The sequence below is a fragment of the Sarcophilus harrisii genome, chromosome 4 (assembly GCF_902635505.1).
Source record: "Sarcophilus harrisii chromosome 4, mSarHar1.11, whole genome shotgun sequence".
NCBI lineage: Eukaryota > Metazoa > Chordata > Mammalia > Dasyuromorphia > Dasyuridae > Sarcophilus > Sarcophilus harrisii.
In genome coordinates, this window is record NC_045429.1 from 241,371,712 (window position 1) to 241,397,420 (window position 25,709).

Sequence of the window (25,709 nt, forward strand, 5' to 3'; positions counted from 1 at the left end):
GTTAAGGTTCAAAGTTGCTTTATAAGTAATAATAATAGTTAACATTTTATTAAAGTTAACAATATAAATATAATCTCATTTTATTTTCACAACAAATCTGAGAGGCAGGAGCTATTATTATTTCCATTTTACAGATGAAGAAGTATTTTAGTAACTTGCTCAAGTTCACATAGTTCAAATGCTTTTCTACTTTTTTATAGATACTCTATAAACTTTTCAGATTAATGAATCTGAACTCATCTTTCTTATTCCAGGTCGAACACTATCCACTGTGCCAGCTAGCTGTTTAAATAAATTCACTTACTTTTCTTTTCTTTTTAATATGAAAACCAATATCCTTTGAGATTATCAAAATACTTCATTTAATCAACCTTCACTGTGTACATTTCTTATCACTTCCAAATTACAAATATGGTTCCATTTGGAATTTTATTTCTTACGCCCCTTTCAATTCTAACATTCTGTGATTCTTCAATATATCAACAATCAAAAGCTCTTAATTTCTCTCTTTATACGATGTAGAAATTTTTACTATTCAGTATCCCTCTCTTCTGTGATAGCTTTCCACTATTTCCCATTAATCCTGTAAAAAAAAAAAACCCTGTCAAAGTTCTAGCTGGTCATAAAGCTACCTCGGGTTTATATTTCTTTCCTGTTTGGGGAGAAAGAAAAAAAACCCAGACTTCTTGGGGGAAACTGAGGGTGAAAGAAAAGTAGATTTTTTGCCTACAGGGAAGGTATGACTCTCTAAACTCTTCAGGAGAGAAAGATAAAGTGATATTCACCTCTTGGCATCAGCACTATTGGAGCAACAGGTGTCTTTCTTCTTTCTATTACTCCCATTTTTTTCCTTTCTCTTACTCCTCTTATTGCCTTCTCTAGTTTCATCAGTTTCCCATTATCCTAGTCTTGGTCTTGACTCTTTTCACTGAACCACTATTAGTGGCCACTAATAAATACATGAAAAATTTATTTTTTGCCTAGTTTAATGTTAGCTTAGCTAAGATTTGGTATTATCCTCACTTAATGTTGTTTTGAATACCCAATAGTTTCCTCTTAATAACACACATTTACTGTAATTATTGTTAATATCCATGTGTTTCTATTGTTTGTTGTTATAAGCCCTGTAAGTAGGTTGTGATAAAGGGACTGGGATGGACACAAACAGATATAAAATACTTCACTTAGTGATTGGCTAACCCAGCCTAGAAACAGCCTTCCTTTAAAAAAAAAAATTCTGTAATGTTTGGTCAAGACTGAAAGTATGTCAACACCTGTTTAGAAGGGACATTTCTAGGAAAAAAGTAAGGAGGGTCAATTAGCTATGTAAGGATTTTAAGACTAAAAAGTATGTCTCTATCTCTTTCAAGTCATATATATATGTATATGTCATATATATATATATATATTTCATATACAAAAAATATACAGGCACACAAGAGTTTTGTAGAAAAGATTATAAAGTATGTGTAATAGTATGGTGGAATAGACAAAAGCTAATAATCAAATTAATTGATAGATCAACTATTCCTTTTCTTATCCATTCGGAATGAGATCAGAAATTTTGAAGGTGCTACAGGAAAGTAACAGAAAAAAATTATAAAGTTTTTTAATCCTCTTTTCTAGCTCTAGTTTCCCCAAAACAGACTTTAATTAAGTTCATCTTGGTGATTTTACAAGAAAAACAAAGATGCTTCATTTCCTCTATCTTTGTTTGCTTAAAGCTGTTAAGTCTATATTTAATTGTTCTATTTATACTATTGCCATTTATTTGAATAGTTCTTAGGATATCACGTGTTGAAACATTAAGTCCTAACCTCTACAAAAGTTACAGAAATATTTTATGCTACATGTTTTCACAAGTTCAGTCTTGTTTTTAGAACTATTTTCAATTCCTTTAACTTTTCTTCATTTTTTTCCCTTTTACTCCTAATGAATGTACAATTGTTTATTCCATTATGCTACACCTACATCTATGGCCAGGAAATTATTTATTATTCAAAATTCCTTAATTTATTATGACCTATTAACTCAGTTGGGAGTACTGTGTTAATAAGGCCAAAAATACAAGTCTAATTTCCAGAGAGGTCAGTGAGTTATTCTCTGTTCCATAACTGCATTATTAAATTACCATGACACCACAAACCTCTGCCAGATATTTTACAAATATATGCTGTTAAACCAAAACAGCATGGATCAGGTCTTGCAAATCCATTTCTATAAGTGGAGAAAATTCTAAACATATGTCCTACTAATATTGAGCTGGTAATATCATCCCAGTACATGAAGAATATAATATATATTCCAGCTTCTGGATTTCAGCTAACCAAACTAAGAATCAAAACTCAACAAATCATTGACCTAGAAGGGAACTTCCATTAACATGGAAGGGAATCAAAGACCATCTAGCCCCTCATTGAGGTCTTAGAGATTAAATGAAATACCCATAATCACTTAATTAACAATCGCAGTTTTTTAGATTAAAAAAAAAGATTATTTTGGGCAAAAGTATAAAACAGCAGCTGTTAAGTAACTTGTAAAACTTCACAACAATGATCAACAAACCTAAATAAAACAAAAACATATTTCATCATGTTACAAGGTCACCAATGGCACCCTACTGAAATTAAGGAAGAATGGGAATTGCAAAGAAGATAACAAGTTGTTTCCATTCCCATTTATGTGGAATTTGAGAGTCATCAGTAGCACACTAGGTAGCAGTGGCTCTGATAGAGACTGCAAGTATCATTTTTCTGGTTCCAATTTGCACTATAGTCTTCCCAGAGCTCAATCATTGTTTCTCGTAGCATATCAAATACAAGCTTATAATTTGTTCCCTGTTGAAAATAAGTATCACATACCACTACACACCTGTCAGATTGGCTAAGATGACAGGCAAAAATAATGACAAATGTTGGAGGGGATGCAGGAAAACTGGGACACTGATACATTGTTGGTGGAATTGTGAACGAATCCAACCATTTTGGAGAGCAATCTGGAATTGTGCCCCAAAAGTTATCAAACTGTGCATACCTTTTGATCCAGCAGTGTTACTACTGGGCTTATACCCCAAAGAGATTTTAAAGAAGGGAAAGGGACCTGTATGTGCCAAAATGTTTGTGGCAGCCCTTTTTGTAGTGGCTAGAAACTGGAAAATGAATGGATACCCATCTATTGGAGAATGGCTGAATAAATTGTGGTATATGAATGTCATGGAATATTATTGTTCTGTAAGAAATGACCAGCAGGATGAATACAGAGAGGCTTGGAGAGACTTATATGAACTGATGCTAAGTGAAATGAGCAGAACCAAGAGATCATTATATACTTCAACAACGATACTGTATGAGGATGTATTCTGATGGAAGTGGATTTCTTCGACAAAGAGAAGAGCTAACTCAGTTTCAATTGATCAATCAGGGACAGAAACAGCTACACCCAAAGAAAGAACACTGGGAAATGAATGTAAACTGTTTGCATGTTTGGTTTTTTCTTCTCCAGTTATTTTTACCTTCTGAATCCAATTCTCCCTGTGCAACAAGAGAACTGTTCAGTTCTGCACACATAGACTGTATCTAGGATATACTGTGACATATTTAACATGTATAGGACTACTTGGCATCTGGGGGAGGGGATAGAGGGAGGGAGGGGAAAAATCAGAACAGAAGTGAGTGCAAGGGATAATGTTGTAAAAAAAAAAATTACCTTGGATTGGGTTCTGTCAATAAAAAGTTATAATTATTTAAAAAATAAGTATTACATAAGCAGTTTCATGAATCTGACAAAAATTTTCTATTTTAATTTTGAATTCCCTCAAGGCAGGGCCTGTGTCTGCTTCTCCCATATTCATCTAGAACTATACCCAGCACACAGGAGGTATTCCATAAAAGTTTATTGAATGAATTGCCATTTAATATTTCTATTTTGTTAATATTTACATTATTGGTGCTAACAATGATGCAATCCCATCAATTTTTTAAAAAATATATCACCAGTATGGCTGAACACAGTATATTATAAATAGATCAATTTGCTTTGCATGCTAGGAGATTTTTTTTGTCAGAGCATTTTTAAAAAATCAGTATTTTGAGGGACATAATCAGTTATTTTAGACCATGAGACTAAGTTTTTGCAAAAAGACAAATTAGATAATATTCTACTAGCACTAGGGCTCTACCTGTTTTATCTTAAACTTCCTACAAAAGGTAATGTCACCTGATTCTCATAAATGATTGTGGAAGAATTAGATCATTGTGGCTACCTCACATAATATTTCTGATAACAGAAATTTTTTTTTTTTTTTGCCACCAGTTATCAAATCTTTTCCTGGTTTGAGTAACTTATTGTTGTCAAATATTCTTTTTAGTTCCTTCAATATAACCTTTTTACATTCTGGTGACTTGATTTGTGTTTAAAGTCAGATATCCAGGAAGACTAGAAAGCAGGGTACTTTCTTGCCTTCAGATATTAACCCAATCTTTTTTCTATTTAGTTTTCTCTTTGTAATGCATGAATCAGGTCTAATTTTTTGCTTGCTTACTTCTTATAAATTCTACGGCAGAAACTACCTTTGTGGTTTTTACAGTCATTTCAGGGAATGTCCAGGATGCTAGAAATTTGTACCTATTGTTGTCCGGTCCCTTCAGTCCAGTCGGATTCTTTATGATCTCACATAGGGTTTTCTTGGCAGATTCACATTAGCAAATATTGCTCTGCAATACCATTCATGCTAATCAAAAGTCTCTGACATTTAGCAAAATAGATAGCATGCCTCAAGAATCTTGCATTCATTAATATATTAAATTCCATAATCCCTGAATCAAGGATTCCAATCAATCTAGCTAAAATATCTCTAATACAAGAATTATTCTCAATGTTATTTACTAAGACCTTTACTTCTGGATGGTATGGAAATATATTACACTTGTATTGGAGCAGGTAGGTGCTACAACCGGTAATAGTGGAGTCAGAAAGATCTGAGTTCAAATACAACATTACCAGTATAGTAGAGGTTCTTGTTCAATTAAGAATTAAAGTAGATAGGTTCCCATTTTTACACTGTGGTTTCATGAAAGATTTCTTGTTCAATTAAGAGTTAAAGTAGATAGGTTCCCATTCTGACACTGTGGTTTCATGAAAGGTTTTTTCCGTCCTTTTTTTTTTTTTTTAAAGTGATGTCTGATTCTTCATGATGACATTTGGAGTTTTCTTGGCAAAGGTACTAGTTTGCCATTTCCTTCTCCAGCTCATTTTACAGATAAGAAAACTGTGGTAAACAGGGTGAAATGATTTGCCCAGAGTCACACAACTAGTAAGTATCTCAGGCCAGATTTGAACCCAACAAGAAGAGTCTATCTGACTCCAGGCCCCCAGCTTAAACAAATAATCATCATACTTTGAAGTCCTAATGGTAAGCAGGAGCACAGAACATCTAATCATAAACAACACTTGGACATGCACTTAAGAAATATCACTTATTTCCAATCAAGATTTCTAGTTTTCCTGATCCATTAAAAAACAGTTTTACTACATTTCCTCTACTCTCCTGTTCTTGACACAAATACAAAGTGTTTTATACTTTTTCTACAAATTTATTTTACTTCCTGGTGGTAAGAGTTCAAGCTGAGAGGAATTCCCTGTGGATTATAAAACTCTATAGATATGAAGTACCACCCTAATATCTTAACTAACTCTTGCCTAACTTTGGAAGCTTAGATTACAGTGAAATCCCTGGGGTCTGAAAGCTATAGCCAGCATGACTCAAACCACCTGTCCTCAAGGGCAACACAAGACATCTTCTTGAACTCATGCAAAAAACCCTGATAGGTCTCCACCCTTCATGCCCAAGGTCAGCATTCTGTGATCAAACTCTCTGTAAATATACCCTATTACCCCATGAAATTACAATAAACTGCCCCTTCTCTTAAACCCCTAAGGGTTGTTTTTCAATCAGTCCCCTCCTTTGTTAACTCCCTGAAACATCTTAAGATAGCATGAAGTCTAAGGGCATCCACAGATAAAGAACTAAAGGCTGTTTTTTTGCTTTTTTTTTTCTTGCTTCTGTACAATTATTGCTTACAGTGATAAGGACCCTCCCCATCTTGATTCTTGCTCCTCATAAGTTAGAAGCTTCATCTATTATCTGCTTGATCCTTGTAGCCACACTAGCGTGTCAATATTTCATCATTAATAAATTTCCACATCAAATTTCTGTTAGATCTTATCTCGCATCTGTTATGGAACAACATTTGGAGGCCCCAGCCAGTGATTGGCATTTTTGTGTTGCCAAAAGAGACTCCTAGAACTTCAGAAGAGGATAGAAGAATGGCCTGGCCCTCTTTTAGTTTCACAGGAATCAGTCACTGTTGATGTTCCAGGAACTCGGAACTGAACAGTTTCAGTCTTAGTATATGTCCTCTCCCTACTCAGTTCCCCAGTGGGCAATGGTGGAGTCTGGAAAATCATCCAGAGATAAGAAGTACCATCTCTGGTTCTGTTTTGAGTCTAGGAATTAGGTGAGAGTATTTTGGGAAAGTCACATAATAGTGACCTCTCTTTCAGGGCATCTCTGAGATGTCCGGAGACACATCTATTTCTGTAACCTCTGATTCTGTAACATGGGAAAACAACATCTCCCCCTTGTCTCCTTTAGGCCACCTTTTGAGTCATTTTCAGGAAAGTTTTAAAGATGGTGTTGACTATAGTATCAGACTAAGTCTAAATTGATCCTGTTCTGTCAAAAGGAATGACTAAAGGAAAAGTCAGCCAGCTTCTGCATCTGGTATTGTAATGTATTAACTATGTAATTTATATTAAATTATTTTATTTCTGCCCGGTTTTCTGATTAGCAAAGAGAAATAGTGGGTTATTGTGAGGATCACATGATTACAAAGGTGCTTAGAATAAAACAAATGGTATATGAGTGTTAACTACTTTATTGGATTTAATTACTTCATATTTAGTAACTTTATATAGTTTTTAGATGTGACCAACATATAAGATCAATGTTGAGATAAATGAATATTTTTTGTGTGTAAAGTAATTTGGAAGAAAATTTAACTAAATTAAGGCCTCTGCAAGGAGGATAGTGCATAGAATAAAGAGAGTCTCTTTCTCTTTCTCCTCTTTCTCTCATTTCCTGACTGCAGCAGGGACACATGGAGGAAGAGGCAAGAGAGAGAGAGAGAGAGAGAAAGAAAATATACTCACTCAGTTCAATGTAATTTGTTATTTGAGATATGATAGTTGCAGAGGGTCACAGTCAGTGGGAAAACTCTGGGTGAGGTATAAGACCCTTCAGCTCAGAGGATACCTGCTAACAATGTCTGGTTCCGCTCCCCATCTCCCCTAAGGGTTCTCAGCCTTCATGAGAAGTCAAGGGGTGGTGACAACCTGTGTTGAGATTGAAGCAGAGTGATACCAGGTGGCAAAGAATGATACCAGTTGGCAATCTACATACAATAGCATGTTGTTTATGTGGTCCTATGTGCACAGTGTTGTTTTTGTTATATTATATAAAGGGAAAAGTCCTTAGAATAAACAGACTCCATTTTTCCACTATCCTCAGGATTCCTGCCTCATCACCTCTCCACTAGGAAGGTATATTTTAATCATCCCGGTGTGAGGGCTCTGGAAAGTAATGGTATATATATTGTCATCCCAACTTGGGAGCTCTAGAAAGCAGGATACAACAGATAGTAAAAGCAGTTTTATATAAATCATAATCTTTTTGCACTGATTTTGGGAAAAATAGAAAAGCATTCAGCTGCTTTTAAAATAGCTTATTCTGCAAGGCTTTTCTTATTCACAGAGGGGGAAAAAAAGAGTAAAACCTTATCTTTATTAGGTTTGCATTTTAAAAATCTGGAGACCTAAGACTATGAAGCTCTGCATGGGGGAGAGGTAAAAAAGAACAAAGAAAGCTGATGTCAATCAAGAAAAGTAAACTGATAGGAAGTGAAGAGTAGTCTTCTTCTGAAATTCCTCTTAAAGAGCAAATTTGTTAAGCTTCTTAAAACTATTTTATAAGGTTATTATCCCTAAGAAACTTGTTTGATTTACATAGATCCCAATGAAAGAATGAGCTTACTGATAATTCACAACTTTGTTAAATAGGAACAACTTACAATGATTGACTTTTACATTGGAAATGTTTAGCATGAGGCCATTTCCTCAGATATCAAGATGAGTTGTAAATTTTATATGATGAACCGCTTACAATTATATGAGATGATCATTATATAATGGTATGTGCTAGAATTTTAAGTTTGTTTAAGCATAGGATCTTAGAAATTTGTGTGCAAATACTGAAACATTACTACTAGAAGTTTAAATCTGTATTTGATTTGATTTTAAGTTTAAAATAGATTATTAAAACAAAGTTCTGATAGGTTACCTTAGGGGGGTCACATGTTTATATGCCCCAATTGGATGAAGTTTGTTGCTTTCTAAAATATATATTGAGTAATTTATAAAAATTGAGTTAAGCTTTAAAATTCTGTCAGCTCTGCTGAACATATGTATAAGTTTTATGAAATTTGGTCCAAAGCAAGAAAGATTGATTTGTAAAAGCAATAGATAGTTTGAATGGAATATCTATTTAGAATATCAAAAGCTAAAGTATTTTAAAATAACTTTTAATTGGTCTGTTAAAATTGGAAATAACTGTAAATTACATGAGATTCCTATCCATTTTTGTGGTAGGCTATCACTTATGAAAATTGTGAAATTGTTAAATTACTTAGGGTTATTTTTGTAATATTGAAACTTAAAAATTGTTAGGTGTTATGTGGGTTATATAGATACCAGATGATAGGTACCAAAGTGAGGGTTCAGTCATGTGGGGAATTCGCATTGGCCATTATCTTTGGTACAAGATAGATTTATAATGGAAAGGGCAAGCTCCTACTGGAACTTGTTATTTGCTAAGTGAAAGGAGTCACTCCATGAGGTTGGGGCATATCCTTAGCTGGCAGGCTGAGTCCTGGTGGGATTAGGCACCCTAAAGAAATTAGTTATAAGGAGAAATGGGGATGGGAAGCATGGTGGAATTGGGAGTTTCACCACATGGAATGGGGGAAGGGAAAAGGGAAAGATCCAACAGCTTAGAAAGGTGAAGATTTAACTCACTGTATCCCCACTGGATGTGGCTGTTTCTTAGAAGTGAGAAAACAAACCCACTCACTGGAGCTCCTCCCATTAAATGAAATTCCTTTAACATTAATTGCTTTCATTGTTTAAAGGAATAACTTACATTTATATGGTATTAATAACTGAATGTTTGTTTTTATTTTTCATGTTTATGGCAAGGTCATTTTGTTGCTGTATCAAAGATTCCACTGCTTAGCAATGCAAGAAACTTTTAAGAGTTCTAACTTTGTTAGAACTTCAAGTTCTCTGAAAATGGTTATTTCTACCAAGGTCTCCATCTGCTTTCAGCAAGTCATTTAATATTTACTTGTGCGCTTAAATAAATGCATAATGGTCTCCTTGTTTAATGATCTATAGCTTTCTTGAAGTCCTAGAGCAGAATTTTAACCTGATATCCCTGCATTAAATTTGACTATGTTTTGCATATGCATTTGATAGATTATGCACAATGATTTGTAAGATTTTTTTGTGTGTTTGTATATACCTGGTGAAATTTGCTATTGAAATGAAATCTCTTGAGACTGTGACTAATATTGTCTTGAATTTTGAATTTGGATATGATTGCCTGATGGATCATTATTAGTAACCCACAAATTTCCAGAGAAATGCCATATGTTACTCAGAGCTAAGGATGTTTTATCCTGTCATGTTTATGCTCCCAAGCCTGAAGGACCAGTAGTATAACCATGTTCCTGTTTTTTCCTCTTCTAACAAATTTCTTTAATCAGAGCAAATGATCAATAGAAGTCATAAGCACAATTTAATTATACCTTGCTGTTTCCAATCTGACTATATGTAGGTCATTACATCCTAAACAATTAGGTGAATGAGTATTTGGCCTAGTTATCTATCAGTTACTAGATGTTTATCCCAGTAGAAAATAAAGTTTCCAAAATAATGTAAGTGCAATTGACACAATTGTCTGTACCTAACTATTTTATTGTTTATTAAGAATACTTCTGGCACATTTTTAAATTTGTCTGTATTGTGTGTCCTGTGACAAACATATTTCCTTATGTGAAAAGTTATTGGCCAGTGTATTTTGGCCTCTCTACATCTTATAGCAAAACTTATGGTTCAGTCTTTCCATCTTAGACTATTGTAACCTCTTATTTGTTAAATTTGTTTTTATTCTACATTTTGGTTGGTTATAACTGTATTGACCAGCTTCAGGGACCTGGATCAACCCATTGGATGCTTCAATCAGTTCCAGCATACCACCCCCCAAAATGGGATCTTGTAGGATGACCCAGCTCTACCCCAGCAGGAAGTAATTTCAGAAGATGAGACCATTACCCCTACTCCCAAAGGATTTTGGACTCCACTGATTTGGGAAAGAACTGGAACTGGTTGATGAATGGACACCAAATTCTGAATGGATCCATTGTTACAATGTATTTGTGACTTAGGATGAAAAGCACTGGGCTAAAATTTGGATAAATGTTACTGAAAAAAGATTCACCACCAACAATTCAAGTTTGATGTTTGTCAAAATTATAGAATTTATCTGCATTATTTAATTGAATACAATGTTCCCTTCACAATATGTAATTATTTGAGGGATCATTGGATAAATACCAGAGGAGAAAACCCCATGTATCCTGTGTTATATATAGGAACTTTAATTCACTTTCAGGACTTATATGTGGGCTGGCTACTCAACACTTGGAGCCCTTTCAGATGATTTTTTCGCCAAAACAAAAGGAGGCATAGGGACCAGGAAGATTGGTGGATGGGAGGGTCCTCATCCTGGACACACTTGGTATGGACCTCTTACTTTCTCATCCCGGAGGGAGCTTAGTTGGCCTGCCTCAATGGCTCATTTGATGTGTGTCAGCCCAAGTCTTCCTGATCCAAGATAAACTTCTATGTATTTTGGTTTCTGTCCTCCCCTGGGTCTCGCTCCTGAGGCAAAGGAGTCTGTGTGTGACCCTGGAGGAAGCTTGCTGCTTTTATGCTAATATCTCCTGGACTATGCAGGAGAATCTTTCTTTTTTTGTTTGCAAAAGTTTAAAGAACAGGTAGAGAGGGAGCAGTCTGAGAACAAGGACCAGAGTCTTTTTTGATCATCCCTATAGATAAATACCCTTATTTCTGCTCTGGCAGGGCCCCTCCTGCTGTTTTGTCTGGCCCTACTTGTTGGTCTCTATATTATCAATCAGTCAATTCACTTGAAACAATCAAGAATTAATTCAGTAAAACTACTGGTCCTCCGGGAAGCCAGTGATTCCCTCCATGGATAATATGAACAGCTCACATCAATGATTTGAGGTGTTTAAAAAAAAAGAAGTGGGGAATGAAGTACCACCCCAACATCTTAACTAACCCTTAACTAACCTTGGAAGCTTACATTACAGTGAAACCCCTGGGGCCTGAAAGGAGAACTGCTCTAGCCAGCATGACTTAACCCACTTGCCCCCAAGCACAACCCAAGGCATCTTCTTAACCCCATGCAAAAACCTTGATAGGTTTCCACCCATCATGCACAAAGTAGGCATTCCCTGATCAAACCCCCTGTAGACATACCCTGTTATCCCATGACAGAGAAATTATAATAAATTCCCCCTTCTCTTAGACCCCTTAGATTATGTTTTTCAATCAACTGCCTGCCTTCTTTGTTAACTCTCTGAAACAACTTAGCATGAAGTCTAAGGGCATCCCTAAATAAGAAACTAAAGGTTTTTTTTTTTTTCATTTTTTTTTTTTTGCTTCTGTACAACTATTGCTTATGGAGATAAGGACCCTTACCCTTGTGCTTCTTGCTCCTTATAAACTAGAAGCTTCATTAATTAAGAACTGCTCAGTTTCTTGTAGCTACACTTGCTTGTCAATATTCCATTATTAATAAATCTCCACATCAAGTTTCTGTTGGGTCTTATTTCTGTTATGGCACAACAGATACTCCTCTTTGTGATAATACTATTCTAATTGTGTTCTTCCCTAGAATACTGGAAAAGTTTCATCACTATTCTAAAAGCTTTGTCTTTGATGAGATATAGATTTGGGATACCCAAATGAAAATGAGGTCTAGTGGTAGGTTTAGAGTACAGAAAGTCAAATGGAGCTCCCCTGCAACCCCTTTGGATTCCGCACAAGGGTAGGGAATTAAATGAGTTCTAATGGTGGCACAAGTAGTTCTCTATAAAGAAATTTACAGACCAGAAAACCTAGATTAATAAAAGAGATTTATTATGGGGATTGGAAGTAAGGTTCAAGTCTAGTTAGTAAAAGGTGTTAGGTAAAAAGAGGAGGGCACTGGAAACATTATTCCAGTGGGCAGAGTCCTTGGGATGCCAAGCATAGTATAGCTGGCATGTTTGGAACTTCTGCAAAGAGAGGATTTTAGTCTGGTTCCTTTTATAATGAGAGATTTAGCTAAAGGGACCCGTAGGTGGAGTCCCAAGTTGGCTCCTCCCTGGATTTCAGCTAGGGCTAGAATTTGCTTGGTGGGGGTTGGAAAACCTGAGCAGATCATTAGAATGGGGGCTGGGAGAGCCCAAGTTGGGTCAGATTCCGTGGGGGCGGGGACAAGCTAGGATCTTCTACTGGAATTCAAAGGGGTGCTTTTGACCAGGATTTGTGAATCAAAGGTCCTAGCTTCTTGAATTGATAATGCATCAGCCAGGAGGGGTTGGGAATCAGAAAGGAATAAGTCAATCTGAAAGGACTAGTTTTTTAAAGGGACCACAACCCACTTCATCTTGATCCTCCATATAGGAAAACTCAAATGGATAAAGAATACATTTTTGCCCAAATTTTGCAGGCTATAGAATTTGAAAATGATAATCTATAGAATTTGAAGTACAGATAATATATTTGTGTCAACAATGAACAGGAAGAGATAAATAATTATAAGGATATTAATAATAGCTAGATTTATATAACCTTTTAAGGCTTGTAAGACCCTTTTGCATTTGATCCTAAAACAAATCTGTGTGGTTATTATACTTTTATTACCTTTATTCTACACATGAAGAACCTAAAGCTGAGAGGCAAAGTGACTTGCCCAGAGTCGTACAACTAAGTAAGTAAGCCTTCCTGACTCCAAGCACAGCATCCTAAATCCTTTGCTGCTGGAACTGCCTTATGGTACAGTAGTCTGAATTGCTATCAGAAAGTCACAAAACTACCTTAATAGCCCCCAAGTTACTCAAGAAGGAAAGGCCCATCACTTTTAACATCATTATTATGATTATGATTTCAAGGTATCGGACATAAAAGGTGTTAGGAATTGAAAATGAATATCACAAAATGGCTTAAGAGAGGCATATGATGGGTGTGAGTTATCTATCACATGTAAGGAAGGAGAAATTTCAAAGGAGAATAGATGTGAAATATATCAGGGAAAAAGTAGAATAGGCTACTTGAGAGCAAGATAAGGCAGGAGTACTTTAATGTTCTTATCATGTTATCGAGGGAAAATATGGAAGACCTTAGCACATCAGTTGAACTTTTGTGGTAAATTTAGGGGAGAGCATGAGTAGGAGGAGCTTAGGATTGTTGCCATAGATGCCTTGTGATCAAGATTTTAATCAGCAAGATCACAGACCAACTTGAATGTTCTATTATTAATTAATTAATAAACTAAATATTATGTTATTAATACACTAATTTCTTTAGTTTAGATCAATTAATATATCTGAATCTGGGATGTGGTCAGTGTCATACTAGTTTGCTGTACATAATATTGTAGGAAGTGTGATGTAGTAGCTAGAAAAGAAATTTGATTTAGGAAGATTAGCATGGTGCCTGGAATATAATAGGCACTTAATAAATGCTTATTGATTGAATGGGCCACATAATGGCTCTGTGCTTTTGGGTAAGACAGTTATAAATTTAGTTGCCTTAGGCAATTGCCTAATAGAAAATGATTCATATTAGTAGAGGGAGTTTCTAATACAGAGTGTCCTAAAAGGTTTTTTACTATTGACCTCTTTTTGCCTGAGAAATTTTTACACAACTCTGGATATATAGGTAAATAAAACAGGTATACAAATCAAGCATTTGCTAATAATCAATTAAAAATTTATGACTCCCTACATTTAGTTATGTGATTTCCATCTCTGATTGTGAGCCTCAGTTTAAGAAACTTTGACTCAGGAAGCTCCTGGTGAAATAATAGATTAAATTAAAAATAAATTAAAAATAAAAATAAATTAAAAAGAAATAAGTAAAGATGCCTTGTAAGCTGTCTTGAGTCCTTTTTTTGGGGGGGAAGGATTGAGAGGAAGGTTTTGATCATGTTTATTTATTTTTCTCATGTAGAGATGGTTTGCTATAAGCCAATAACTATACATTTTTCCCCCCACCATGTGTGTGTGTGTGTGTGTGTGTGTGTGTGTGTGTGTGTGTGCTTACCCTTAGCGGAATTCAATTATATTGATCTCTTAAACAGGATTGGCTCCTTAAACATCTAGCACATTTAAACAAGCTATTTAACTCATTTCTTATTGCCATGTTTATAGTAAGGCCAGGTTTAAATGCTGCATCAATAATCATTTCTTTTATTAAGGGCAACCACTACTATTATGTTAATAGGAGGAAATCTTTCCTAGTTGTTAAGCAGGAAAATAAACAATCCATTAAATAGTAATAATAATAACTGAGTCATTGTTATGAGGAAAAATTATAAGACTTTATATAAGTTGGTTCTCAGTGAGATGGGAAATCCTGATATTGATTCTTGTCAATTCTTCCACATTAATCTTTTTTTTTTTTTGATTGTCCCCTAATATCTGCAAGGATGCTAATTGATTTCCCACTCCCATTTTGTATCATTCTATATCTAGTTCTCTATTTTATACTAAGTTTCTTTAAAAAAACAGTATCTGTCTCAAGGGGTACCTCTACCCTCTGGTACCTCTTTTCTGCCTTTATGTAAGTCATCTATCATTAATGGAATGGACAGGCCTCCTTCCACTATTAATGTTTATTGACACTACCCTATTCTTTCAAGGCCTACATCCCTTTCATGAATCCTTCTCTAATATATACCATGTTAAGGATAGTTTTCCTGACTTCAATCTATTTGGCCATTGGATCTGAACTCTTCTAAACATTTAATTACAGTTAAACTGATATTGCAATTAGTATTTATAATAGTCCATCCCTCTGCTGCCTAAGTTCTTTAAGAGTGGTTTCTCTAATTTCATTTTTCTATCTTCTTGCATCTGAAATTTTATCATATATTTAATAAATATCTGAATTAAATTGAATTTTAAGGTAACTTTGACCCACATGAGAAAAAGATAATAGTATGATATATTATTTAATAACTAATATTATTCTATAACATCCTATTTTTCATTTTGTCAAACTTATACTGATGAAAAGATGAAACTTTTGATGAAAGTCTGATGAAAAGAAAGGTCTTAAGATGTCATAACTACAATCATTAGAGTTTTACCACCTAGACATCTCATCACCTGTCCTTCCACTGACCCTTTGTTCCTATTGAGTAATACTCCAAACAAGGATTTCCATGAGCCATATCTCTCTTTCTTATGGAAGTTTATCCAATCAATTCTGATATATCACTTTGGGCCTGATTTATCCCTATTCAAGGCAAATAAGGGAAAAGTCACTTAATCAATTACATTTTATGGGATCATATTATGCTTTACTTCCTACCCAGCCATTCACCAAAATGCCATTACCTATTTATTGCAAACATCTTGATGTTTCCCCTGCTGCTAATATTTTGCCCTCTCTTCTTACTTCTATTTTTTGCTCATGCTTTGAGAACAATAATCAAATTAATTCTATATTGAAATATAAAAAGCAGTGAAAATTTTTGCCATATGATCCATTTCCATTCCTTCTGATTGTCTGAACAAAATTCCCTTCTCTGACCACTAATATGCCATGTATTTTATATCCCATTCTAGAATATAAACTTTTGGAAGGCAAATGTATCTCATTTTTCTATTTGCATCACTGATACCAAATATAGAGTTATTAAGCTCACAGAAGGTGCTTATCAGTTATTCAGCCAACATTTACCCCAGTATAGTCTACACTGCCTAAAACAAGACTCGTAATAAATATTTGTTTTAATTTATTTGAACATGTACTCTTCATTGTTGTCAGATTACTTTGCTCTTTGCCTACTTATAATAACATGCTTCCCTCCATTTCATATTATTCATACTATTCAATCAATAAATAGCCTGCTTTTTATTGAGTACCTTCTAAGTGCCTATCTCTGTTTTCTTCCTTTGCTTTACTTTGCTAATCCAACTCCTCTTCATCATTTAAGGGCTACTTGGAAAGTGTCCTGCTTCATCAAGACTCTTAATTTTTGCATCTATCAGGGATTCCAAGTGACCAAGAGTTGCTTATAGTGTTTAGAGACCTTAGCTATAACAGGGACAACACTTACATTAACAGTAAAATATAAATGACTCATGAAAACATTGAAAATATACTCTATTAAATTTAAATTCTTCTTTGAGAATATTTGGGAACGAACTTTTAAATAGTAATAAGTTGTGTCTTCAATTGTATATTGTTACTCCTGGGATTGTGTTATTTAAAAAAAAAATCTTCCACAGAACTATATCAACACTTTGTTGAGTAAACAATAGGTATTCAATTAGTTCTGATTGAAAGGTATATTGATTTAACTTCAGATCACTATTAGTGAGTTTTCTTTAACTTCAAGTATTAAAATAGAGGCTGTATAACTGTGTTAGGGATAGAGTACATTCCTTTAGGAGGAATAGCTTATCTCTAATGTCTGTTGCAATATAAGACCACATGATATATTCCTTAATATAGAACAGGAAGCAATGAATAGGATTGTTTTTTTCTTTTTCTTGTTTTCCCTCATTACTAGTGTTGGCTGGTAGTGGAGGTAAGAATCTTTTCTTTTTTTTTCTTAGTTGGATATTTACAATTCTCATCTTGTTTAAAGTGCTAAGAATTTGCAAAATACCCCTACTTCAGATGTTGACATATTCAAATATCAATATGAATATGTATTACCAAAGAAAACTGAAATTATTTTTGTATTATCTGCTTTATTGTTTCAGAAGAGTATGGATTATAATTGAAAGTCAACTTAAAAAGAGTGTTCATTTCAAATCCTAAAGACATTACTACATTACTAGTTTAAGAACATTTTGGAAATTTTTCTAATTTACATTTTTTTCCAGTTGTCAACTATGATAGAATATTGTTGTTAAATAGATGCAAAACATTTAATAATGTTTACAAAGTAAGTTTGAAATACCTTCTTTTCAAATGGAAATAGAGTTTAAATGCTGTAATAGACTAAGATTCATAATAAATTATTATCAATTCATAATAAAGTTAAGGTGAGGGACCAGAACTGTGATTACAAAGAAATAGAAAACCATTAGATAAGGAAATTGCTATCAACACAGGACATTATTTCTGAAATTTGGAGATTTCTTAGAGAGATATCAAGAGTTCTTACAAGTTAAATGTTTTGTCCAGAATCACATAGCTAGTTTATATATATCTTAAACATTGGTGAATTTAAGGAGATTTCTCCAGCCATTATTCTATGGCTACCTCCAACTTATAATTTAAATCATAAATGTATTTTTAAGAAGAAAAATAATGTTTAAAGTAAGATCTATATATTTAAAGTTTAATTAAATAATTATGAAGGATTTATTCTTTTTTAAACTTATCTTAAAAAGTATTCACAAATTTCTGGAAAATTTTGTATAGAATAATGAATTCAAACAGAATCTCCCTCCACATATATGTATATGAAGTATAAATATATTATTATTCTTTTCCAAAAATCACTGAATCAGATTCTCATGGATAGATCTGTAGGCAATTAGAAAAAAAAAATGAAGTGAGAAGAATTTTGTATATGCAGAAGATTAGGGTTCAAGTTTTCTTTCTGTCATATAATAGTTGTATAGCTATGATTAAAATCATTCAATTTCCCTGAACCTCAGCTAGAAAACTTTAGACTTCAATGATCTTTACAGTATCTTACTCTTAGAGCTATAATCCCATGAAATTATATAAAAAAATTAATATAATAAGATAGCTATCATTGAAGAAGTAAAGGCCATGGATTTTGCTAATTAATTATAAATGTTAACATTACTTAACATTATATTTATGTGATATGGCATTATAGTTAGAGAAATGGCCTCGGGGTAAGACAGTCATCCTTCAACTTCCTCTTCTGACCCTCATTGGCTTTGTGACCCTGGGGAAGTCCCTTAGCTCTCAGTACTACAGCCAATTCTCTATTTCTAAAAATTGCAAAGTAAGAGTAGATTGCCATTAATACAGAAAGTTCCTCACTAGGTTTTCCCCATATCAATAAAATTACAGATCTGTTATAAAAAAAACAAAGAAGTAAACAAAAAAAGAAAAACACTCCCTTCTCCCAAAATTTCTACTATTTACTACTAATGATACCTTATACTTATATGATGCTTTTTTTTTCTATTTTCAAGAGATTCATATGTGAGCAAATGATATGCTAATGATATTTATACTGATCAGAAGTTTCTTACAATAAGCACGATTGACATTTCCTCAGGAATCGTACATTCCTTAATATATTAATATTAATATATTAAATCTCACAATCTCCAAGTAAAGGGGATTTAACTTTAGTTAAAATATTTCTAATGCCAGACCTGGACAGGTAGGTGGCATAGTGGACAGAGCATAGTGGATAGGTCTGGAATCAGGAAGACCTGATTTTAAATCTGGCTTCAGACACTATGTGACCCTGGACAAATCACTTAACAGTCTGTCTCAGTTATCTTATCTGTAAGAATGAGCTAGAGAAGAAAATGGCAAACCACCCCTTTAACTTTACTAAGAAAAGCAAAAGTGGCATCATGAGGATTTGGACATGATCAATGTTAGAATGATAAATTCTAGAACAAGGTTTCTGGGTTGTGATAATAATAGTAATAGTAATGGTAATAGTAATAGTAATAATAATAGTACCTCCTTTACAGAATTATTGTGAAGAACAAATGAGATGATATAGGTAATCTTTATAAATCTTAACAAAAAAAAAACTATATAAGTGTTAGCTGCTATCTCCATTAGGAAAAAAAAGCCGCTTGCAATATTAAGAGTGATAAATGCAGTGCCTAGAACCTAGTAGACATTTAATACATATTTATTAACTAAAAAAAAAACAGAACAAAGAATGCAAAAATGATGTATTGATGAACCATCTCTTTCTATTTCTCTCTCTGTCTCTCTATCTCATTTATCTCTTCAGTGTCAGAAAGAATCAGTTTGTTATCTGACAAGAACTGCTAAGATAACTGGGAAATAATGTGGGAGAAACTAGGCATAGACTGACATCTCACACCACATACCAAGATAAAGTTGATATTAGTCCATGATGCGAACATAAGGGTGAGAACATGAGCAAATGTCAGATTTTATGGAGAAGGAAAGAATTTTTGACAAAACAAGAAATAAAGAACATTATGGAATGCAAAATGGATAATTTTGATGATATTAAATTAAAAATGTTTTGCAAAAAACAATGCAGTCAAGATAGAAGGGAAGCAGAAAGTTGGGAAACAATTTTTATAGCCAGTATTTCTGATAAAAGCTAAATTTTGTCACAAATATAAAGAACCAGATCAAATTTACAAGAATACAAGTTATTCCCCAATTGATAAATGGCAAAGGATATGATGAAAAAAAATTAAAGTTATTTGTCATATAAAAATATGCTTTGAATTACTATTGATTAGAGAAATGGAAATTAAAACAACTGTAAGGTAGCAACTCATAGCTATCAGATTGACTAATATGACAGAAAAGGAAAATGATAAATGCTGGAGAAGATGTAGGACAATTGGATGAATGGAACCATTGCCTGAATTGTGAATTGATCCAACCATTCTGGAGAACAATTTGGATCTATGTCCAAAGGGCTATAAAATCTTGCACACCCTTTGATCCAGCAATATCATTCTTAGGTCTGTATCCAAAAGAGATCATTAAAAAAGGGGAAAAGACCTAGAGGTACAAAAGTATTGATAGCAGCTTTTTTTGTGGTGGCAAAAATTTGAAAATTGAGGGGATGTCTATCAATTGGCGAATGGTCAAACAAGTTGTGGTATATGACTGTAATGATATTGTTGTATAAGAAATCATGAGAAAGAGGATTTCTGAAAAACCTGAAGAGACTTCATGAACTGATACTGAATGAAGTAAGCAGAACTAGGAGAACATTGTACACAAAAACACTGACATTGTGAAACGATCAGATTTGATAGAATAAGCTGTCCCCGGCAATGCAAAAATCCAAGGCAATTATAAGGGATTTGTGATCGGAAATGCTGAACATATCCTGATAAAGAACTATGGAATCTGAATGCATATTAATCATATTATTTTCAACTTTTTTTTATTTTACTCTTTTTGTTCTGGGTCTGACTAATGTGGAAATATGTTTAACATGTTTGTATATGTATAAACTATCTCAGATGGCTTACTGTCTTGGGGAGAGGTAAAGGAAAGAAGGAAACAAGAAAAAATTCGAGCTTAAAAAACTTACAAAGATGGATATTGAAAACTATCTTTACATCTAATTAGAAAAAATACAAAACTCAAAAAAGAAAAAAAAAAAGACACAATAAAAATGATCCTTTTTTTTCCTGGGGCAAAAATTTGCTTTGTAGCTTTATATAGTTTGTATATGTTATATAGTTTGTTCATACTTTTATAGTATATACTTTATAGTCAAGTATATTTTTGTAAACCAATAGGTGTTCCTTACACATAGAAAAATACTACTAAATTTAATTAAAAGATTTGATTAAAGGAAAATCATTGAGTTGATCAAAGTGAAAGTTTACTTTCTTCAATAAAAGAAACAACAATATATATATATATATATATATATATATAAATTTCTATCCTTAAACATTTCTGTTTGATTCACTTTCCTTTTATCAGACCAGTTCTTCTCACAACTGGAGAGAGACAGTTTAGTCCTTTATTCCCTTTCTATTTTTATTTGGTTAACATTCTATGAATGTCAGAGTTTGGGGGATTTAAATTGCTATTCGTTCATCAAACATTAACAGATTCCTTGAATTACTCTGCAGCATCATCTTGGCAAGAATTCAGTCTTATTTTATAAAGTGCTTAACCTAGTGCCTATTACAATTAATGGTAGTTAATAATTCCCTCCCCCCAATCTCATGCTTTCCCTTTTTAAAGAACATTTGGACCTGCTATTATTATTATTAACAATAATTGAAATTTGAGGCATGGAGATATTAAATGATCTTCCTGGGGTTATATAACTAAGCTAATGTTTGTTACCATAGTTGAAGTCCAGAGACAGCATTTTGTGATATCTCAGTGCCTCTAAGTTGGCCACCAGGTAATGAGGATTCATTTTTGTTTGTGGCCACTGCAACTCTTGAAATCAGGATTCTGAGCTGCAGAGAGGCTATAATGTGTGTTGGCAGAATATCCACAATAATAGGAACCATAAATCTTTTTAAAGATTGAAATACTCTTTCTGAAGCATCGTATCAGGTGCCTCCTGAATGCTACAACAATTGTCTGTTGAATAGATACAATTTAGTCCACATTTTAAAGGGTCTTACAGCCTCATACAAAAGAGAGAAAAAAATCATATATACAATAAAGACATGTAAGATACCATGTGATAAGTGATGATAAAAGTGACACCAAAAAAATGTAATTAATTGTTGATCAATTGTTTCAGTAATGCACAAGTCTTCCTTGTTTTCTTGGCAAAGATACTAAGTGGTTTTCCACTTCTGCTTCCACTTCCTTCTCTAGTTCATTTTACAGCCAAGGTTAAATCATGATCTGTTTGTCAAAAAATATATATCTTAAATTTCTTGATGGAAAATATCTATTCTAATACTATCATTCAAAAAATCCAGTGAAAACTTTTTATGTTGGTAAATATTCTTAGTATTTTTAAAATTAAGGAATTGGGAATGTTTTTCATTTATTTACTTTATATAAATTAGAAAAAAAAGTTCCTTATGTAATAAATATTTTTTAAAAAAATATTTAAGACAGTTAATAGCATATAATAAAAACAAAATACTTTGAACAATAAAAAGTGGGTAGGAAGACCAACCTAGGTATTAAGATGCTAAGTGAATTGTTTAATGTCATACATCTTAGTATAACCATTTTAGTAGTAGGTTAAATAGTAGGCAGATAATTTAAGTAGTAGATTAAACTAGTGAGCAGACAATTCCTTTCTCTGTGAAATCACAAGACTGGTCTTCTTACCAACTCCCCCTCCCAAAAAAAAAAAAAAAAAAGTAATGAATGAATGGGGAAACTGAGGACTTTTCAGAATAATAAGACTCAGCACCAAGGGTTTAATCTTTAGGCTCTGGGAAGAACAAAGACTTTCTAAGAGAAAACATTTAAGAGACAACTGCTTAAAGAAGAATCTAACTCTTTAATAGCCTGGAGATATTCAAGAAGTCTCTGAACTAGCTATCTCTATTTGTTGATTGAAGAAGCCTCAGGTAAACTAAATCTCCTTGGTTAGTCTAGAAAACCTTCTAACCCCTCTGGTTTAGGAGATTACTTACCTTTAAATAAATCTCCTTATTGTGAGGGATTATGTATGTAGTTTCTCATAAAATCATTAACTAAGGTAGATTGAATTTATAACTTAAATTTTAGTTTATGAAGGTCTGATGGGTTTGGGAAAATGAAATTCTTTGTATAAATTTTACAATGGAATGCTCATATCAGCTCAAGCAAATGTTTGCAAACATTGCCTAAATTTACTGTGGTCAGCTATAAATTAACTATATTGTCTTGACTAGGATCTAGCAAACCTGTGCTATTTCCATCTAAGCAGGCAGTAAAAATAAGCCAGATTGGTGGAGAGGGGAGTCGTGGGTTTCTATGACTATTTAATTGCTTCTAACTTTGTAATCATCTGAGACTTCAGTGAGTGGATTGTCCACTTCTCATGAGATTCTAATAAAGCTTCTGTTCTTCACTTTGAGATATCTCTGAGTACTTTGAATTAGGGATTGTTATCCTACACATTAAGAACGAAAGCAAGAACATGTATCGTATTCATAGAATTTTTTCATAAGAATTCATAAAATTTCATAGAAATGTTATCCATAAAATGGAGATATGATTGTTTTTACTGTTCAAACTTGTTTACAGTTAGGTGGCAAGGCATTTGTTGGACTCAGACTTTAATTCATTTCTTTAACTCAAGACTCTTAATAGCTGTGTAATCCTTAGCAAATTACTTACCCTCTTTTCTACATTATTTTTTAAATTTGTAAAATGAAGACAATAATGGCATTTGTCTCACAAGGTTATTGTGAGAAATAACTTAGTACACCTTAAACACTTTAAAAATACTAGCTATCATTTACTTTGGAAATCTCTTCCTGAGTAGTGCAAATACAACTCCCAAATGAAGAGTTGACTGAAATTAAAAAAAAAACAAACAAACAAACAAACAAAAAATACTTCATCTGGGAGTTCTGCCAAACTCTTATTTTAATGAACTTTATGCAAAAAGATAGAAGGATAGGTCATGCTGGAAATTCAATGATCAACAATCGTTTTCAGCTATTAGTCAGCCTACAGCTTAAAGTTAATACCAAATTCAAATTGAACCTACATCAAAACACAGTATCTACCTATTTAATGAGCTTTACTTGTTTTTGTGGCCTGATAAAAGCTGAAACTCTTGAGTGCTTGGACTTCAACCTAAAATTGAACGGAGCTGATATAAAACAATGAAATAGTCTTTTCATACATGAAAAATAGGCTATGAATAGTTACTAGATTGCTTTTCTTTTAAGAAATACATTTGCTAATATTGTCTGACTATACTATTATAAGTACAATCTGACTATCCCTCACCTCACTTCTTATAACATAGCCTAGGTAATACTTATTAATTGATTTGTGAAATGAAACACTAAAAAACTTAAGTTCTTAAGATACCCAGTATACTTGTATTGAACCTAAAGAAAAGTTTCTATTATTTTTCTATGTCAAACTGATGATAAGTGTGAAAATAAAGTCTTTGCAATATCAGTTTAAAATTTTGATAGTTTTTTTTTAATCTTGAAAGCTCAGAACATTTTACAGACCTCACTGATTATCTTTGTGAGAAATATTATTGACTTTTTTGTGGTATGGGGCATGAGACACGGATTGAAGCAACCTACTCTAATCAAGGTCATTTTTTCCAGGGAGAAAATAGAACACAAAATCCTCTTCCATAAAACCAAATACTTTTTCCATTTTGCCAAACTTCTTGTCTTGTGTCCAACCCTGGCTCTAGTTCCTCTAAGCTAAAAATTGATTTCCTCTCAATCACTCCCTTCCTTTATGTTCTCTTGTCTCTTACCTGTACACCATCAGATGCAGGAATGTAGCTTGCCCTTTTGAAGGTATCCGTCACATTTCGTAAAATTTCCACTGATATTAGAAGGTCTCCTGCATAAAAATTTTTCCTCTGAGTTAAATCCAACAGGGTCTTGGTCACCTGGGACATTCCATCACCTGCCAACATTCGTTGACCTTTGGCAAGGTGCTCTTTAATCTGTTATGGGCAAAGAATGGAATAAATATCAGAATCTTCTTTATTGTATTTCTACCTGGCTTGGGTAAATAAAAGCATTTCTAAATGTGTCAATAAATTGTTAGGGGATTGATTTATTTTTGAGGTATTAAATTCTTTAAAATGTGTCAAATTTATGGACATAAATGAACAAATATCCCTGGGGCAAAAGTTTATTTATGAATTCGTACATTATGGTAGGCTTGACATAATTGCTGATTTGTACTTAGATGCCAAAATAACATAATTAAAATAATTTATCTTTATTTTCTTTTTTTTTTTTTTTTCAAAACATTCTTTTTATTTTTATTGTTATTATCTGTTCATATAATTTTAATAACAAGCCTATGTACCAATTAGTTTTATTTTTTTATTTTTTTTTTATTTAATAGCCTTTAATTTACAGGATATATACATGGGTAACTTTACAGCATTAACAATTGCCAAACCTCTTGTTCCAATTTTTCACCTCTTACCCCCACCCCTCCCTAAATGGCAGGATGACCAGTAGATGTTAAATATATTAAAATATAACTTAGATACACAATAAGTATACATGACCACAACATTATTTTGCTGTACAAAAAGAATCAGACTCTGAATTATTGTACAATTAGCCTGTGAAGGAAATCAAAGATGCAGGTGTGCATAAATATAGGGACTGGGAATTCAATGTAATGGTTTTTAGTCATCTCCCAGAGTTCTTTTTCTGGGTATAGCTAGTTCAGTTCATTACTGCTCCATTAGAAATGATTTGGTTGATCTCGTTGCTGAGGATGGCCTGATCTATCAGGACTGGTCATCATCTAGTATTGTTGTTGAAGTATATTATCTTTATTTTCTTAAAGAAAAAAGTAGTTTTTCAAAATGGTAAAAATGAGCAACTTTCTTAATTAGGATATTCAGAGAAATTGTGAATACATGCATTGAAAATAGTAATTTAAGAATAAGTATAGAACTATTAGGG

General features: G+C 33.3%; 1 protein-coding gene across 6 annotated transcripts in view; it reads right to left on the reverse strand.

Annotated features, from left to right (window-relative positions):
- The window catches only part of ADGRB3 (adhesion G protein-coupled receptor B3), an 856,580-nt gene that overhangs the window by 440,738 nt on the left and 390,133 nt on the right, over positions 1 to 25,709 (reverse strand). For all 6 annotated transcript variants that reach the window (XM_031964675.1, XM_031964677.1, XM_031964676.1 and 3 more), the window contains one exon: positions 24,530 to 24,724. In XM_031964675.1, coding sequence (XP_031820535.1) covers positions 24,530 to 24,724 — 195 coding nt within the window. The remainder of the gene's footprint in view (positions 1 to 24,529; positions 24,725 to 25,709) is intronic.